Source organism: Eublepharis macularius, chromosome 2, assembly GCF_028583425.1.
Source record: "Eublepharis macularius isolate TG4126 chromosome 2, MPM_Emac_v1.0, whole genome shotgun sequence".
NCBI lineage: Eukaryota > Metazoa > Chordata > Lepidosauria > Squamata > Eublepharidae > Eublepharis > Eublepharis macularius.
In genome coordinates, this window is record NC_072791.1 from 99281965 (window position 1) to 99300645 (window position 18681).

The 18681-nt window shown below is 40.9% G+C and overlaps 1 protein-coding gene across 1 annotated transcript in view; it reads left to right on the plus strand.

Moving 5' to 3' along the window:
- NAV2 (neuron navigator 2) overlaps window positions 1-18231 on the plus strand; it is a 377156-nt gene extending 358925 nt beyond the window's left edge. The window contains exons 36-38 of the mRNA XM_054972286.1: window positions 267-385; window positions 12761-12964; window positions 15743-18231. Of these exons, the coding sequence (XP_054828261.1) occupies window positions 267-385; window positions 12761-12964; window positions 15743-15868 (449 nt within the window). The 3' untranslated portion in view covers window positions 15869-18231. The remainder of the gene's footprint in view (window positions 1-266; window positions 386-12760; window positions 12965-15742) is intronic.
- The last annotated feature ends 450 nt before the right edge of the window (window positions 18232-18681 follow it).

The window sequence follows — 18681 nt, forward strand, 5'->3', positions numbered from 1 at the left end:
AGAAAGTATAGTGAATATAGAAAGGACCAACGTCTAACAACTTCCTGCATGCTATGAAATAAATTTAAATGATTCCTTCATTTTAAGTAGTAAAAATATTATGTATGTTACATCTGTCTTTCTTCCGGGAACCTCAAGATGGTATATTAAGTTCTAAAGTACCTGCAGGGGAATGTTTTTTTCCTTTAGGTTCTTTTCCCTTGCTTGTCATTTCATGTTTTGATATTGTTAAAATAAATTCTACATTTAATTTTCTTCTTTCATAGGTCCACGACTTTTCCTCTCTTGCCCAATAGATGTAGATGGTTCAAGAGTGTGGTTTACTGACCTGTGGAACTACTCCATTGTTCCCTATCTGCTTGAAGCAGTCAGAGAAGGGCTACAGGTGAGAAGGACTTGTATGGTAAGCAGAGCAAGATCTCTGTTCAAAGAGCTGGAGGAAACTCTAAGATCCAACACAGTCACATGAACCCAACCTATGACCTAGCAAGCCAAATACAATGTATTTTCTATGTATTTTGGCTTTCCAAGTGCTTGATGATACAGGCTGCAAAAAATAGTAAATTTATTGAGCTCCTTGTATTTGGGTTGTTAGGTCAGAAGTTGTGCAGACCTGTGCAAACCTTTTCTTTCATCTGGCATACAATAATGGAGATATATATTTATTTCCTTTTTAAGATACACATTGATTAAGGTACCTGGGTTTCTCTATTATTCAGATGAATAAAGCAAAGTAAAAAATATGTTATAAATTTACTGAGCTGGTTTTCATCATGTTTTTAACTTGGAACAAGTAGGAAATGTTTATTTCAGTTATTAGCTTTAATAGAACTGATAATGTTGACTGTCTTGTTACAACTTTGAATTTTTCAGCAATTTCATTTGGTTGAAATAACACATTGCCTGTCAGCATATCTAAACAGCAAACATGAAGTTATACTAAAAATTGTCAGTGATAAATTGGTAATAGTGTATCTGTTGGCTACTTTTCTCTCTAACAGGACTCAGAGCAACTTGTAACAAATAAAAATACAATGGGATACAATTAAAAAGAAACAAAATTTAAATATACAAAAAGAAACAAGAACAAGCAACTGTTCCCCGGGGCCAGTTTTCCAGGTCATGGGCCAAAAAACGCATTGGCACTTGCCCTTCATCCAGGGGCTTGCTACTCCTAGTCATGCCCTGAGAGAGGAAGAGCAAACAAAAAGCACAGCTATGATGTTGTGCCTGGCAACAGGGTTCCTCCCAGTCTGCCCTCCCTATAATCATCTGTACACCCTCAATGTTTTTTTAAAGGATCATTTTGCTACTGACCATTTCCCATACGAATGGATAGTTCAGGCGGGGGGTGGGGGGTGGGGGATGTGAGGAAGGAGCCCTGGTTATTTTCAGTACACTAATAACTTGCTATGAAGGCATATTTCAGAAACTCTGTTTCTCCTGAAAATGAACTTAAATATAACAAACTCATCTCTTAAATTATCTATGCTTCTTAATTTTTCTGTAATCAAAATTTGTGTAGGATTCCAGTTATTGTAGATTTAATTTAGATTCTGTAGCTTTAGCTAATTAAACAGAAGTCAGTTCAGAGGGAAGGCACTCATTTCTGGGGTAAAAGTTGTTTCTGTTTTCTGGGGGTTTTCTGCTTCATAAAATGCCTAATTTGTCTGATTTAGTATTTTTCAGATTGCTTTTTAAAAGTTGAACACAATGATTTAGAATCATTTTTGTCTGTACGTTTGTGAATACTTTTATTTCAGTGACTTGCAAATAGATTCGTCTGAAGTACTTGCATTTAAACCACTTTATCCCCAAGAACTTCAGTGGACTAAGAACCATTTCACATTTTAAATGACATCCCAGGCTCACCTGTTTTGTATTAAGGGAAATGCTCTTCTCCAAGCACACAGCAGACGTGCACCTGGAAGCTGTGGTTTCTGGTCTATGTCTGCTGTATGTTCCTGAGTGTTTGGTGGCCACAAGCAGGTTCATTTCCCATATTCTGTAGCTGCTCCAAGCATAAGAAGAAGATTAATCCTGGACTAAGCAGTTGGGGAGATAGCGTTCTAGGGTAAGTGATGTGGGGGTCCTGGAATTTGCTGTACTCTTTAGGAATGAATTTGCATGTATTCATTTAAAATGCTGTAAAATTACTGATCATAGTGAGGAGAGTATAAGAAAAATTCATGCAATACCAGCAGACAGTCTATCAGTCACAACGCAATAAAACACCATTTAAAAGGAAGCATTGGACGTAATCCACAGTGTTTACTGATCCAAGCAGGTTCATGAATCCCAGGATGTGTGAACTGAGAGGGGCAATTGAGAGGCCAGGGAAGCTTTTGAAAAGGAACACAAATTTGCCACACATAGCTACCAAATAATAATCTGGTGCCTGTGCATTTTGGAATGTTGTCGAGGATTACTCAGTAGCTTGTTTGCAGCTGCTTGCAGGAGATAGCACGAATGGCAGCACAGAATTTTTCTGTAAGAATAAATGCTACCTTTATTACCCAGTCCTACTCTGACAGTTCCATTTTGCATATCTATATATTGCTGTTTAACACATTCTTTTTCAGATCTCAAACTGAAGGGAGGGAACCACACTTTTTTCTGTTGACTCCCTTGCACTCAAGGGACCCAAAACTTGTTGGATGAATTCACTGTTGTTTTTGCCATTTAGGCATGAGCATGGCCAAGAGCAATGAGGCCATTGTAGTCACTCCCAGTTGCTCCATTTTAATTTTTTGTAAAAATGTGGAAGTTCTAGTGTTGTATTGTCACCACCCTCCTTTGCACGCCTGCTGCAAAGGCCACTATTACAAGAAAGAAAGAAAGAAAGAAAGAAAGAAAGAAAGAAAGAAAGAAAGAAAGAAAGAAAGAAAGAAAGAAAGAAAGAAAGAAAGAAAGAAAGAAAGAAAGAAAGAAAGAAAGAAAGAAAGAAAGAAAGACCAAACCGTCCACTAAGGATGGATGTCAATTCCATTTTAATTCTTTAATTCTAGCCTTTCTCTTAGGGCTGCTGCCACCCTGTGGTAGTCACAGCCTCTGCATAAGACATAAAGGCCTGTTGCTTTATAGGCCTTGCAGGTGATACCAACAAGTTTACTCACCCAGTGTCTTGCCTAATTTGAGTGATTAGCTATATAAAGAAGCTATAGATGCTCAGCTAGCTCTCCAGAGACTGCTAAGCCTCAGTGGGTATTGTGCTGGGTATTAACTGAGCAGAAGTATCAGCCCAATATGAGCCACTGGGTGATGTCAAGGGCACACAGGATAAGTTCTTTTGCCTTGCCTGAATCATGTTTAAAGTTGCCCAGTTACACAATTTTCAAGTGCCTTGATGTGGGAAATATTTTATACCTTATACTGTGCAGTTCAGAAGCGACATATGAAAATCTGAAAAGCTTTATCCTTGTAAATACACAGACCTTATCAGAAACAGCATCTTTCCCCAGCTATTAGGAATCCTCTAAATCATATAATTTCACTCAGATCCTAAGTATTTACACCCATCTATCTCTGGGAACACTGTCACCGTCATCAATACATTTTGTAAGATGGTGCCATGTTTGGTGTTTCTCTTCCTAAGTACTGAATAGTTTACCACAGGAATCTATTACCACAGGAAGACCAGTTCATACATTATATTGCTTATTATTAAAGTTTATTTATTTATTTATTTATGTCATTTATAGTCCGTCTTTCTCACTGAGACTTAAGGTGGATTACACAGTATGAGATTAGTACAATCAGTATGAAGTACATTTCAATACAGTATCAAGGACATTTCGTAAACAATACCATAGGGAAAATAGATACAAGTTTAAAAGACATAGTATTAGCAAGAATCCAATACAGAGTAGATAAAATACTGAAGCAGAACATAATCAGTTCTAGGACTAACATTAGACAACATGGAACATTGGTGGTACATAGGAATACATAGTGATGAAGTCTATGGTCCCTATATTGTCGAAGGCTTTCACGGCTGGAGAACGCTGGTTGTTGTGGATTTTCCGGGCTGTATAGCCGTGGTCTTGGCATTGTAGTTCCTGATGTTTCGCCAGCAGCTGTGGCTGGCATCTTCAGAGGTGTAGCACCAAAAGACAGAGATCTCTCAGTGTCACAGTGTGGAAAAGATGTTGGCAGGTCATTTATATCTACTCAGGAGGGTTGGGGTTGGGCTGAGTCATCCTGTAAGAATTTCCCAGGGTACGGAATGCTAATGGAGGGAGGCTTCACTATATCCTGAGGAGGTTCTTTTGCATATGGATTGGTGCTTGATGTGCTAATCTTCTCTGCAGGGCTATTATTGGGTATAGAGTATTTTGTTAGCCTGGTATTTTTCAGGACTGGAAACCATGCTCTATTCATTCTTAAAGTCTTCTTTCCTGTTGAAATTGTGCTTATGCGTATGAATTTCAATGGCTTCATTGTGCAGTCTGACAAAGTAGTTGGAAGTGTTGTCAAGTATTTTAGTGTCCTGGAATAGGATACTGTGCCCTGTTTGAGTTAAGCTATGTTCAGCCTCTGCTGATTTTTCAGGATGGCCAAGTCTGCAGTGTCTTTCATGTTCTTTTATTCTTGTCTGGATGCTACGCTCTGTGATCCCGATGTAAACTTGTCCACAGCTGCAGGGTATACAGTATCCTCCTGCAGAGGTGAGGGGGTCTCTACTGTCTTTTGCTGAACGTAGCATCTGTTGTATTTTTCTGGTGGGTCTGAATACTGTTTGTAAGCCGTGCTTTTTCATAAGCTTTCCCATCTGATCAGTGATTCCTTTGATATATGGCAAAAACACTTTTCCTGTGGGAGACTGTTTTTCCTTAGTTGTTTGATTTATCCTTGGTTTACTCGCTCTTCTGATTTCATTTCTGGAGTAGCCATTTGCTTGGTCCCTCATTAGCGAAGCATCTGAGACCCCTTCCCTACAATACAGCTCTCCCATTTGATTAAAAAGCCTTTTTGAATAGTTCAGTTTTGCATTGTTTACAAAAAGCCAGGAGAATGGGGTCTCTTCTGACTTCTTCAGGCAGGTCATTCCACAGGATAGGGGCCACCACAGAGAAAGCCCATGTATGGGTGGCTGCTGACTTCACCTGTGTGTATCCTGGCACCTGCAGGTGACCCTGTTCAGATGAGCAAAGCTGCAGTGGAGGAACTTAGGGAGGGAAGCGGTCCTGTAGGTATGCCGGACCAAAGCCATGAAGGACTGTGTATGTAATAACTAATACCTTGAACTGAGCACGGTAACTGATGGGTAGCCAATGGAGTGACTGTAGGATGGGAATGATGTTCATGCTCCTGATCGCTCCTGATAACAGTCGAGCTGTAGCATTTTGCGCTAATTGGAGCCTCCTAGTTAACCTAGATGGGAGACCTATGTATAGAGCATTACAATAGTCAAGCCTTGATGTTACCATAGCATGGATCCAAGTGGCCAGGGCAGCCACGTCAAGATAAGAAGCCATCTTCCAGGCTAGAGTGAGGTTGTAGTAAGCATTTTTTGCCGCTGCCTTAACTTGTTTTTCTAGTAATAATGCTGGATCCAGTATAACCCCTAGGCTCTTAACTCTTAACTGTTTTCCCAACAAGCATCACTTTGGTCTTGTCTGGGTTCAAATTCAATTTGTTGTTTTTCAATCATTTCACCACGTCTGTCAGGCAGCGATCTAAGATTTCTACTGCATCCTGCAGGGACCTGGATAGCAAGAGAGATACATGCATGGAGCAACAACAACAAAAACAGATATAGGTCTACAGCACATATCAATACACTTACATCAATGTTAATACATTATCCATCTGGAAAATAATTTACTGCCAGATTGCTACATTTTCTAAAAGTTTTCCTTTTAAATACGCAGTCAGTCTAATCATGCAGAATCTGTTGTTCAATTTGTGTAATTATTCTTTTTTGCTAAGAGAGGAGTATTTCCTCCACCAGCTGGCATGGACTATACAGGTGGCTGTGACACATACAAAGGGGTTTTTTTGTGAGAAGGTGAGATACTTACATATTACATTGCTAGATGTTCTAAAATGAACATGACAAATACATGCTTTCAAGTATAATGCTATATAGGTATGCTTGTCTGGAAGCTAACACTTACTGCAGCTTCCTTTCTGGGTGCACTCTTGGTGGTCAAGTTTGCCCCTCTATAATGTGTGTCCTAAGAACTAGATCTCCAGATAAGAAGATATCTAACTCTCTACAGTCTTAGATCAGAGGAGTTAGCCGTGTTAGTCTGTAGTAGCAAAATCAAAAAGAGTCCAGTAGCACCTTTAAGACTAACCAATTTTATTGTAGCATAAGCTTTCGAGAATCAAGTTCTCTTCATCAGATGCCTGATCAAAACTGGGCAGATACAGAAGAGGAGGGGAGAAGAGAGAGAGAGGAAAGAACATATATCACAAAGAGACAGAATGCAATTAGGTGGAGGCAATCAAAACATTCCTTTGCTTGGAAATGTAAACATCTCCTTTTGGTGTGCAGTCAGTTTGCCGTATTCGTTTGTAGCAGTGAAGGTATCCAATTCCTATGTAGTATAAGCCTTCGATAACCACAGCTCTCCCTGCCAGCTGCATCTGACAAAGAGAACTGTGGTCCCCGAAAGCCCACACCAGGCATCACTGGGCTCCCCCAGATCACGCCTCTGTAAAGAGAATCTGTTACCTGTGATAATGTGATAACCATTCATAGTCTCTATTCAGTCCCAGCTTGACAGAGTCAAATTTGCATATGAATACCAATTCAGCAGCCTCCCGTTGGATTTTGTTTTTGAAAGGTTTCTGTTGAACCACAGCGACCTTTAAGTCTTTGGTGGAATGTCCTGGTAGATTGAAGTGTTCTCCCACTGGTTTTTGGACATTTCCATTTCTAATGTCAGATTTGTGTCCATTTATTCTTTTGCGTAGAGTCTTGTAGTTCACTGTTGAACTCTGACTCACCCAATGAAAATCATTAATCACAGATCACATAGCGCCACCTAGTGGACAAATTTGTCCAGTAACCATTTGCTGAGTAAAATTATAAGCATGGTTAATTGATAAAAATGCATTACTGAAGAAGAATTAAATGGAAAATAAAGGAGGAGATAACTTTCTTTATATGTTTGGATGCAGCCTGCATGTTCTGGACCATTGTAAGGTATTTTATAAAATTCTTTCTAATGAAATACTGCTGTTTCAGAGCTAGTCAGTGTGTGGCTTGGAATTGTAGAACTGATCACTAATTCCCAGAACCTAAAGGAAGTGTCAGTGCCACCCCAAGTCAAGTTGCAGTGAATGGCCTTGGGCGGGTGTAGCCCTGTTGCAGATGGCATTGAGTGTGTCTCGAGCAGAAGACCTCATCCCAATACCACATCGTAAACATCTTTTGAAATTGAATTAATTTAAGAGAGAACTTATGAAATGTCCTCTGATCAAAATGACAAATATTTCACTTAGTGAGCTCAAGAGTAGTTATTTGGATCCTTTTTAGGATTACTAGAACCCTGGTGGGGACAGGAGATCCCATGCTCCCTGCCTCCGCCCCATCCCCCCCTCACCTGACCAGCAGGGGGAAAAGGCACAAGAAATGGGCCTACAAGCTTTGCAGCGTTCTCCCGCATACTCTGGAGCACTTCTTTGTCGTGCCAGGAGTTATGTCATTCCTGGAATGACACGGAGGTGCTCTGGAGCGTGCACATGCTGCTCATGCACACAAGGTACGTACTTCCAATGCATGCACACACACACACACACACACCCGTCACTCCCCTGTCCCCCAGTTTGGACTCCAGAGGACCTGGCAACCCTAATCCTTGTCTGTGTAAAGGCCCAGTTCTGCTATCCTTGTATGTTCCTACGTACTATATTTGTTCCTTACTGTCCTGCATTGGAAGTTCTAGTATGTTAGAGAGTCAGAAATATGTCTTGTCATATTTTATCATCCTAGTACTAGACATTTTAACCAGCAAGGCAAAATGTCCTACCTACTGCCCAAGGCGTATCGGCTGGCATAGCAGAAAGAATAGCTGATCAAATAGGGTGCTGTCATCTACAATGTTGCTTTCTCGCATCAGATATGTATTTTTCAGACTTGCATTGTGCAGATTTCCAGCACTGTTCAATCTCACAGTGTGTAAATCAAAGGGAAAATTACAAAGATTTATTTAGGTTCCTGGTTTACTTTTAAGTGGGAATGACTGAAGGAGGACGTAAGGCACTGAATGAGGACATAAAAGGCAGGATTTCTATTGCAGTAAATTGTTCATTGTTAAACTAGAAACTAGATATCTACCTAGATGTCTTGTTATTTCCTGCCCTTCCTTCAAAGAACACAGGTCAATGTACAGAGTCCTCCCTTCCTCCAGTTGATGTTTACAACAACCTCACCAGGTGGGTTAGTATGAAAGCAATTGACTCGGGGTCAGGGATTTGAAGCCAGGCCTTTTCAGCACTTCACATCTGCACAATTTCCTGTTTTCAGTCAAATCATGTTGATCAGGCAGAATCCAAAGGTTTTTAAAGAAAAAATAATAACTTTTACAAGATCTTAGTTTACAATTGCTACAGATGTATGTTTGTACTACTAGTTATTATGGTATTAAGCATTTTAGTTGTGCCTCAGCTTGTGCTAAGGAAGTCTGCTGAGGACTGGCTAGTACATGATTAAAACTAAGTTTTGAAGTGAAACCAGCCATAACAAAGGAAAAATCTGACCCAGAGTTGGTTGATAAAACAGAAATGTGAAGGACCTGTGAGTGATTATCAGAATCCACCACCACACCCTTCTTGAAAATTTCAGACCTTCTTGCTTTGAAAGTTAGTTCTGATTTGTGGTATGTAACTTGTAGCATAGGCACTGGGATTGTTCAGTAATGCTGCAAATACTTTTTTTGTCTAGACAGATAACATATTATAACAGGCATTTATCTTCATTGTATAGTGATAATAAAGAGGATTGCACTCCTGGGTTTGGCTTACATTAATCTATTTATGCCCAGAGCATTAATGACATTATAATGTACTCACAATGCAGCCATGCACCCCATGGAGTATTTACTGCTTTATGTTTTACCCTGTTATCAATTCAATCAGCCTTTATTGGCATATAACAAAGAAAACAGGATGGTACAGAGAAAAAAGAACAAAATATAATATATAATATAATATAATATAAAATTATAGGATGGGGAGACTTGTCTTGACAGTAGTATGTGCTAAAAGGATCTAGGGGTCTTAGTAGACCATACACTGAACATCAGTCAACAGTGTAATGTGGTAACTAAAAAGGCAAAGCAACGGCCTCAGACTTACCTGGCGGCCGGTTTGCTGTCCGCGCGGGCGGCGGGGGGCCGGGGGAAGGACGGGCGGCCGCCATCTTCTCCCTTGGCTGCTTCGCCTGCCCAGCCAATCAGTTTAAACCGCCCCCGCCAATCAGCACGGCCGGGGGCGGGGGGCTGGGCGCGGGTCGGACCTGGAGAGGCCAGGTTTCCCTCCGGTCCGTCCGCAGCCTATTTAAGGAAGCAGCCGAGGGGACCCCGGCATTCGCGCCTTCGCTGCCGATCTCCCACCCACCGCTCCCTGTATGATGTGCATTCCTGTTGCTGTATCATTCTGGTTGAGTTCTCTTGTCACAACTTTGTGCGGGTTGGCATTGGGATCCGATCCCCCGGGGGGGAGATGGGCCTAGCGGCCACATCTAACCCCCATTTATGGGGACCCCCATAAGGGGTTCAGGGGTGAGGTCAGGGGGCAGGCTCAGCTCGGGGGCCTGCCAGAAAGCCTCACTCCCAGGTGGCGGGGGGTCAATAAGGGGTGTACACCCGATTGACCCCGCCAACTGCCATCCCTTGGTTTTCCCCTCCGCAGGGCGGCCTGCGGGGGCTGGAGGGCATCGCCTGGCAGGCGGGCCAGGCGATGAGGGATCCGATCCCTATGCGGCCAATGCTCCTATCCTTGTAACTGTTAATAAAGTTGTGGCCTTGTTAACCCCATTTTGCTGGTTTGTGTCTTCCTTGCCACCGCTCTCCCCCGCCTCCCGCTGCCCACTCAGCGCTGGGCAGCAATGCGATTTTGGGCTGTATCAACAGAAGCATAGTTTCCAGATCACGTGGAGTGATAGTATCGCTCTGCTCTGCTTAGACCTCACCTAGACTATTGTGTTCAGTTTTGGGCACAACATTTTCAAAAGGATATAGACAAGCTGAAACATGTCTAGAGGACAGCAACGAAGATGGTGAAGGGTCTGGAGACCAAATCCTATGAGGAAAGGTTGAAGGAGCTCAGTATGTTTAGCTTGGAGAGGAGACGACTGAGAGGTGACATGATAACCATCTTCAAGTACTTGAAAGGCTGTCGTATAGAGGATGGCACAGAGTTGTTTTCCGCTGCCCCAGAAGGTCAGACCAGAACCAACGGGTTGAAATTAAATCAAAAGAGTTTTCGGCTAAACATTAGGAAGAACTTCCTGACAGTTAGAGCAATCCTTCAGTGGAACAGGCTTCCTTGAGAGGTGGTGGGCTCTCCTTCTTTGGAGGTTTTTAAGCAGAGGCTAGATGGCCATCTGACAGCAATGCTTATTCTGTGAACCTAGGCAGATCATGAGAGGGAGGGCAGGAAGGGTTACATCAGTGCTTAGTTTTCATGGCCTCTTCTTACTTGCCCAGGGTAAGGCCGATTGCAACCTTGGAGTAAGGTAGCAATTTTCCCCAGGCCAGTTTGGCTAGGGATCCTGATGGAGTTTTGCCATCTTCTGGGCATGGAGTAAGAGTCACTGAGTGGGGGTGGGGAGGTATTTGGGAATTTCCTGCATTTTGCAGGGGGTTGGACTAGATGAACCTAGAGATCCCTTCCAACCCTGTGATTCTATGATTCTAAAACAGTTGAGAGATGTCAAGAGTTATTTCTGAAACTTCTCCTGGTGCAGTTTTTTAGCGAGTTGTAAAAACTTTGCTACCTTCTCAGTTATATCGGAGGAGAAATCATTTAAAAGACAGTAAATCTTGTATACCCTGTTATATGCATGAGAGTAAGTGCTTTCAGAGCAAAAGAATCACAAGTAAAATACAATCCCAATAGTATAGTTGCCTAAAACTGTTATAGATAAAATCATGACCATTTCCTTTTCATCTGGAAAGCAGTTTCTGGGCTTTAGCATTCATTTTCTTGCGGTGATTTCACTGATCTAAGAGGGCATCTATCTGTAGTCACAATGTGTCAGGGCAGGATTTTTGAGGTGTTTTCCTGCAGGCTACATATCAGTGCACATACTGCTTCCATGTGGTTAGCATAAATGTATTTGAAGTAAGAGGCAAGAGCTGCAATCCTAAGAACACCGGAGTAAGATTCTCTGAATAAAATGTTAGTAGACCTGCTTAGGATTCCTCCCTGAGGCTGCAATACTAAATGTGCTCACGAGGGGGCAATTTCTGTTGAACTCAATGGGATTTACTTCTGAGTGTACTTGCTTAGGATTGTGTTGTAAAAGGTGTTGAATCACCTGTTCTCAGAAGCTTTGGCACTGAAGAAGGAATCGCGTGCCAAGCACTGAGCTATATATAGTTCTCTGGTGATTTCAGAAGAAAACATTCTGGAAAAAACATACCTGAGTCTTTACCATATTTAGCCTAAAAGGAAATGTGACCATGAAAACTTCTTAACTTGAGTGACATTAGCTGTTTTGTCTGCTTTAATATTCTCAAATGATTTCACTGCTGTTAAAAACTTCACGTGCTGATTTCGGCATATAAGCATGAGCCAGGACTGTTTTTAATTTGGTTGCTTTGCAACTGCAAGTACTATCCTTCGCAACTATTTCTAAATACTATCATCTAGAGACCAGAGAAGTGTCGAAAAGCACCTCCATCTGTGATGCTGATCAAGTTTGTCCCTGAGCAGTACTTGGATAAAAAAAAAGTGTGCTGCTCTCTCCATTGGAAGAAGGAAACAATGATATGATACCTGCATATGAGCTGCGGTAAAGTGGTCAGGCTCAGAGTCAGCACTCAACTGGTGCAAAACCCAATACTGCTATGAGCTCAGCAGGTAGTCTTGGGTAAGCCCCAACTCCCCAGCTGTATTGTAGGAATAATGATAACACTGACTTTGTTCACTGCTCTGAGTGGGGGGCACTGTCATATCTAGAAGAGTGGTATTTATGCTCAGTTGTTGTTGTGATATCTACTGGTTTAGCTTTCTCTCTGGTTTAGCTGGCAAGTATTTCATACACATCAAATTCTATGAACTCAATTTCACATCTTTCATTCACAATTTTATAATATGTTTTGGTACTGTAGAGTGAAGAATGCCTTCCAAATCAGTCTTATCTGCTATGGTATTCTTGTATATTCCAGAGCGCTCTGAGACAGTTAAGTCCCTGCCACCTCCAGTTAATGGATACTAGATAACTAGACTTTGAAGAGGTGCTAAGTCAGACTGGGTAGCACTGTATTAGATGGACCAATGGTATAACTTGGTTTATAGAAGCTTCGTATGTGTTTTTTATAACTGTTCCAGAAGTTTGGTAATCACTGCATCATTTCATTTGCAGTTTATATAACCTAAAAAGAGATGGGGCTTTGTAATTAAAGGAGGTGGAGACAAGAATGTATAGAAAAAAAATTATAGATTTTGACAGTCCTCAGTCAGTTCACATTCTGTACATAAAACAGCATCATAGAACAATACAATAACTGGAATGCCTAAATAAAGTAATACATTAAACTGCCAGGTCTTTCATAAAAGATGACCTTGTTCTTGATTGCAGTTGTATGGAAGAAGAGCCCCTTGGGAGGACCCTGCCAAATGGGTAATGGACACTTATCCATGGGCAGCCACCCCACAGCACCATGAATGGCCCCCTTTGCTGCAACTGCGGCCAGAAGATGTTGGATTTGATGGGTATTCCATGCCACGAGAAGGTTCAACCAGCAAGCAAGTTCCACCCAGTGATGCTGAAGGAGATCCTCTGGTGAGGGTCATCTTCTGGAGTCTTACTATCGGATAACATTATTTACAAGTTGTGTTGGGTGACAGTTGATAGTTAAATGTTGTGAAATTGAAAGGCAGTGTTTCTTGGTTGTGAATGACACAGGTTACATACACGTACAGAAGGAACTGTATGCATTATGTCATCTGCGTTCATTACTAAGAACTGTATTGTGCTTATGTTCATACTGTGTCATGAACACCTTATGCAAATTTTAGAATAAGCATTTCTGTTGGGAAAGGAAAGGAGGGATAGAAAACAATTATCACGCTTCAGTGCCACAGTCTAATCTTATTTCTGTTTCTTCATTTATATCCTACAGTTCTCCCCAGTGGGGACCCAGAGTGACTTTCATTGTTCTCCTGTTCTCTGTTTTAGCCTCATAAAAACTCAATGAGGTGGGTTAGGCTGAGTGTGTGTGAGAGGCAGGCCCAAGGTCACCCAACAAGCTTCCATGGCAGAGTAGGATTTCAAATCTGGATCTCTCAGATCTAGATCCAACCACTCTAATGACTGCACTGTGCTGGCTCTCAAATCACTACCCATTTGTAGAATAGGACCTGATAATTGCATACACTGAACCTAGCTAGCACTGAAAGTATAAGGACAGGCAGACAGATTTGATACAAAACACATCATTGTGATCTGCATAGCAAGACTATGCTTTCTAATTATATACACTGCAGCAGCATTGCAGGAGTTTTTCCATGGGCTTATCCTGTGGCATTTACATAAAGGCTCTCTACCATATGTGATCGGCTGATTGCATGCATCTACCCTGGAGGATGAAGACTCTGTGGCAAGACCTACAAAATTGGCCCCAAGCATGTAGTTGCCAATTGTTAAACATCTATACAAAAAGGATTTCCATGGTATCACATGAATATTTAAGGAACATCTATAAGACTTTATGCTAAATATCTTTAATAGAGTAGATGCACTGGAAGAGAGCCCCACATCTTTGGCCACTGTCCAGCAGCCCCGTGATCAACCTTCTCCAACTCCTCATACTCCCCCTCCTCCCTAGCCTGGAGTGGGTAGTCTAGAGCAGGGGTCTGCAGACACATTTGGAATTTTGAGGCGGGGCGGCAGTGGCACTACTAAGTGGCTGCTGCAGGAGGCAAATCGAAGCACACACATGTTTGCATGTGTAACCCCTGTGAAGTTAATTGGTTTAGCCCAGTGGGGTGGAGTCAGAAGCTAGAGGCAGGCTGCTGAGGAGGAGGCTGTTTTCTGGAGAGCTTAATAAATTATAAGCTCTTATCACCTTGAATAAGGGCTATAATTCCCAACCAGAAGCCTGAAGCCTGGGGTACAGCTGCTTCAAATGGATGAGAGAGGACACATCATCACTTCTTGGATGCCTTTTCAAGGACATTGTTGATTTGGAGTTTTTTTTGTATGGTTGTACTTAAAAGGTATTTTTTGTTAAAGTTGTATTTTATTAATTGTTAAAAAGTTTAAAAGAAAAAAAGTTGTTTCTTAAAATTTTGTGAAAGTTGCTTTCTAAGCCCCATAGAACCCATGTAAAGAGAAGTTACACATGCACATACGCAAACAAGGAATGGGGATAGGGAAGAAGCCCGAGGGAGGAATAACCGGCATATAGAAGATGACAACCAATGGCAGAAATGAAGGATAAGACACAGGGAGAAGACAAGCAAGAGGGGAAAGCGATGTTCCACTGTTACCTAGCACCCTCCACCTCATACTTCAGTACATGTTTACATGTTTACAGTACATGGATCCTTCTCCCATTAGTACTGGGGAGAATAAATGAAAAACCTCTTTATTTGTATGAAGGCAGCTAGTCACTGTTTTGCCTACTTTCCTGAAACACAGGAAACACTCTGGGCTCGAGCCTCCTGATCAGCCCCCTTTTAAAGAGAGCATAACAAGCTGTGCATGCTTTCTTGCTGCTTTTAGCCTCTCGCAAAGATTTTCCTTCTTGCAAGAGTTTGAGAGCCTTCTAAATATTGCCAGTTTTTCTCTGCCGCTGCACTTCACCCAGCCACTTTAGGACTTTGCCAATCAACTGCAGCAGTGACTGTTCTTTAAGGGCAAGCTTCCCCATGGCAATATTTTTTCCATCTGAACATAGCAGCCACCAGTGGTAGTCAGGGGGATCCCTGAACATTCAGTGTATCAATTTGCATTATGCAGCAACTCTTGTGGGACCCACCTTGCAAATTTTGTATTTAACTAGGTTATTTTAGAAGTGTTGGAAGTGCATTAGATTCTGATATTATATTTCATTTAAAAGCTTACCAAATATATGGTAGTACCTATAGTTCATTGTGTGCTGGATGTATTTAGACAGCCCACTTCTGTACTGTTTATTCTTGCAAAAGTCAGCCACCATAATTGGGGCCAGAATGGGTAATTTGAGTCTTCCTAGAGTAAGATTTTCTTATTTGACATCATATGCACTGCTAGGACTGCTGGATTTTCATAGGTGGTCCAACTTGCTTTGGCGGATACATCCATTTTGTGTTGGCTCAATCTGTACAACCTAGTTTAAATTCATTCCCCTCTGTACAGCAGCTGCAGAAGTCAACACACATGGGAAAGACGTGTTTGCTGAATAATCATTTTTCTAGTCATTTTATTCCTTTTGGCCAATGAATGCTAAGTGCAGACATCATACAATTTATGTAATCTGTGAACTCTATTCATTAGTAGATGTTCAGTTATCCAAAAAAACTCCTGTGCAAATAGGACTTTCAAATAATACTTCTGGTCCTTCCTGTATTTCCTCAGATGAACATGTTGATGAGATTGCAAGAGGCAGCCAACTACTCAAGCCCCCAGAGCTATGACAGTGACTCCAACAGCAATAGCCACCACGATGACATCCTTGACTCATCTCTGGAATCAACGTTGTGATGCAAACCCAGCAGAAATAGTTGCTTCCCATTGTCCTGCCTTGCTTAGAAAATCTAATTGCCAACTTAGGAGAATAACTGGTTTTTTGTCCAGATGGACATCTCAGTATTAGAACTGCAAGAACAATACAAACTTATTCCACCCCACCCCCAAGTCAGATTTGAATATGGGTGCAGGCAACCCACTTAATGTTTTGTATTGTGCTTTTATTATTATTATTATTATTATGATTCCTTTCTTAATTATAAGAACTGCACTATTTAATTTTTGTTCTTTGATGTTGCTGTGAGCTCACACGCCTAAGACACTGAATAGATGTAATTTTTTTTCATAAAACAATATTAGTCCTAGTAATTTTGGGGTGAGGGAGAAAGAAAGGAAAACGCTTGCCTTCAGAGCTAAGAAACAAAACAGCATTGTGCCATGTACTGTCTAGAAAGGAAGGAAAGGGGGTGAATCTTGCCTATGCTGCTTCTGACCAAACTCATTCAGTGATGGCTAAATTCTTATAAGCCATCTTTGCAGGCTAACCTCAGCTACAGATAGTACTGGTGCTATAATATAAAATAATGTCGTATAATATAATAAAATTCCAGAAAAGGCAAAGAACTGCAAAGCAAGGGAATTAGAAATATTCATACATGAGTATATACATACATGAAAAAAATTGTTCTCACCATTTTTGATCTTGACTTCTTTATTTCAGACAGAGATTCCTTTTATTTAAGTAGATACCCAGATTAGGTTCAGTCCATGGAATACTGCTAGTGTTCAGCCTCTAAAACAAAATGAAGATGGCGCTACTGCAGAATTTTGTGGACTGGGACATGCTACCCATATTCTGCATTCACTTTTGCTGCTCCTGTTCCCATTGCTGAAGAGACAAGCCTTTTTAAAAGCTGAACAGCAGCTGAATTCTTTAACTGTGGACCGATACCTTAAAAAAGTGAAAGCAGGCCTCTAGCTATGTACATAGGTCTATTTCTGGCATTCATACTTTTTCTTGGGATACCAAACCAATTACCTTAAAAATCTGAAAAAAGTAGTGATTGTTACACTTTGGTTCCTAAACCTAATTAAAAAAATGTTTACGTGACAGTGGTCAGGATTCGAAGGACTTCTTACATGTGTGGGCACTCCATTGACTATTTCAATATAATTTTTCACTCTCCCATCCCTCTGAATAGCTCACCCCATGCCATGTTGTATACTGTTTTTAAAATTCCTTCAGTTTCAAGAATGGTTTGCCACAAGGCATGGAACGCTGCTGTGATGAGGGCTTGTAGTCTTAACGGTGCCATTCTAAGAAGAGGTACACTTGTAAATCTCTGACCAGTGGATATAGAAGGGTGTAACTCTGCTTAGGATGACAAGGTCAGAAATAGAATCTGCTTCTACCTAGGTATATACAGAAATTAAGTATTTCACTTGCTTGTCTAATATTCTGACACCTTAGAAGAAGCATTTCTTACTTGTTTAGGATAAGGTACCCTTTTCTCCTCTGAGTAGACAGTATAGAATTCTGTCCTGATCCACTGAAAATCTGGTCCTCCTTGTAAAGTTTAAGTGAGACTGGAACTCATTTGCTGATCATAAATGAATTTCACCTAGTAAAAAGAGAAACTCAGATCTTCATCTTTGTCCTGGAATTGTTTGAATTTTTTTGCCACGGCTTTTAGAACCTTTGCTTGTTAATATCTCACTGAATCAATTTAAGCTTTTACTCTTGTGAAATATATTACAGACTGCCCACTTTTCTAATGATAAGTTGATGTCACAGTTGAATTACGGCAGACTTTGAGTCAAGAAGAATTGTCTGTGTAAAGATTTCCGTTTCGAAAGATCCCATTATTGAACCATGGCCAAGCAGCAACCCCCCCCTTCTCATCTTCTCCTCTCCCTTCTCCTCTCCAAACGCACAGGATAAAAGGTCATTGTTTAGGCTTGGTGCTTCTGCTGAGAAACAAGGACACCTCACAAAGAATTGCACTCTTTTAAAAAAAAAAAATGACAAAGTCGGAAGAGATACAGCAGTGACCAATCAGCTGTCTCAGGCTGTACCTCAACTAGAGCTGCAGTCCTCAGCAGCGTCCACACAAGCAAGCCTTTTCAGCTATCTTTGGGTGCTGATTTTGTAAAGCGATGCCTTACTTACTTTCTACGAATTGTGTTAGAATTCCATTAGTGCTGTATGCGATCGGCTTGTTTATTTAAACAAAACAGGGCTAAAGATGTCATCTCTTGGAATATAATAAGTTGCTGTGAATATTGTTTGTAAAAAGATATGGTATTTCTTTGTTTTTTTAAAAAAATGTGACAATAACTGAAATAAGGGATTAAAATAGAGCTTTTTAGAATTTCCATATCAACTTGCAGCTAAATTATTCATTGGACAGCTGTTGAGCCAACACAGGAAAAATAAACCTTTTCTATGATACTGAATGACATTATAACTAAACAAAAAGAAAGTGAGAGTCTTTGGGTGCATTTTTAAATACGCAGGCAGAATATTTGCCTCATTTTTTAAAGGTGTGTTCATTTTTGTGGGTCTAACGTAATGCAACAGACACATAGTTGTGGTGCTACTGGGATTCGTTTACTGAGTGGGTAGTTTATTATACCTCATAACTTTCTGCTTTCAGAGACATGTGTGAAATTTAACCTGTTGTCTTTCATCTGTTGAGAGCTAGTCATAAACCTGCTTCCATTATTTTTTTCTTCCTGATGCCCCTTCTGAAATAACTCTTTGATTTCAAAAGGAAATTTCTGGTTGTTCATGGGTGAAATGTTTTCATCAGAAATATATTTAACTG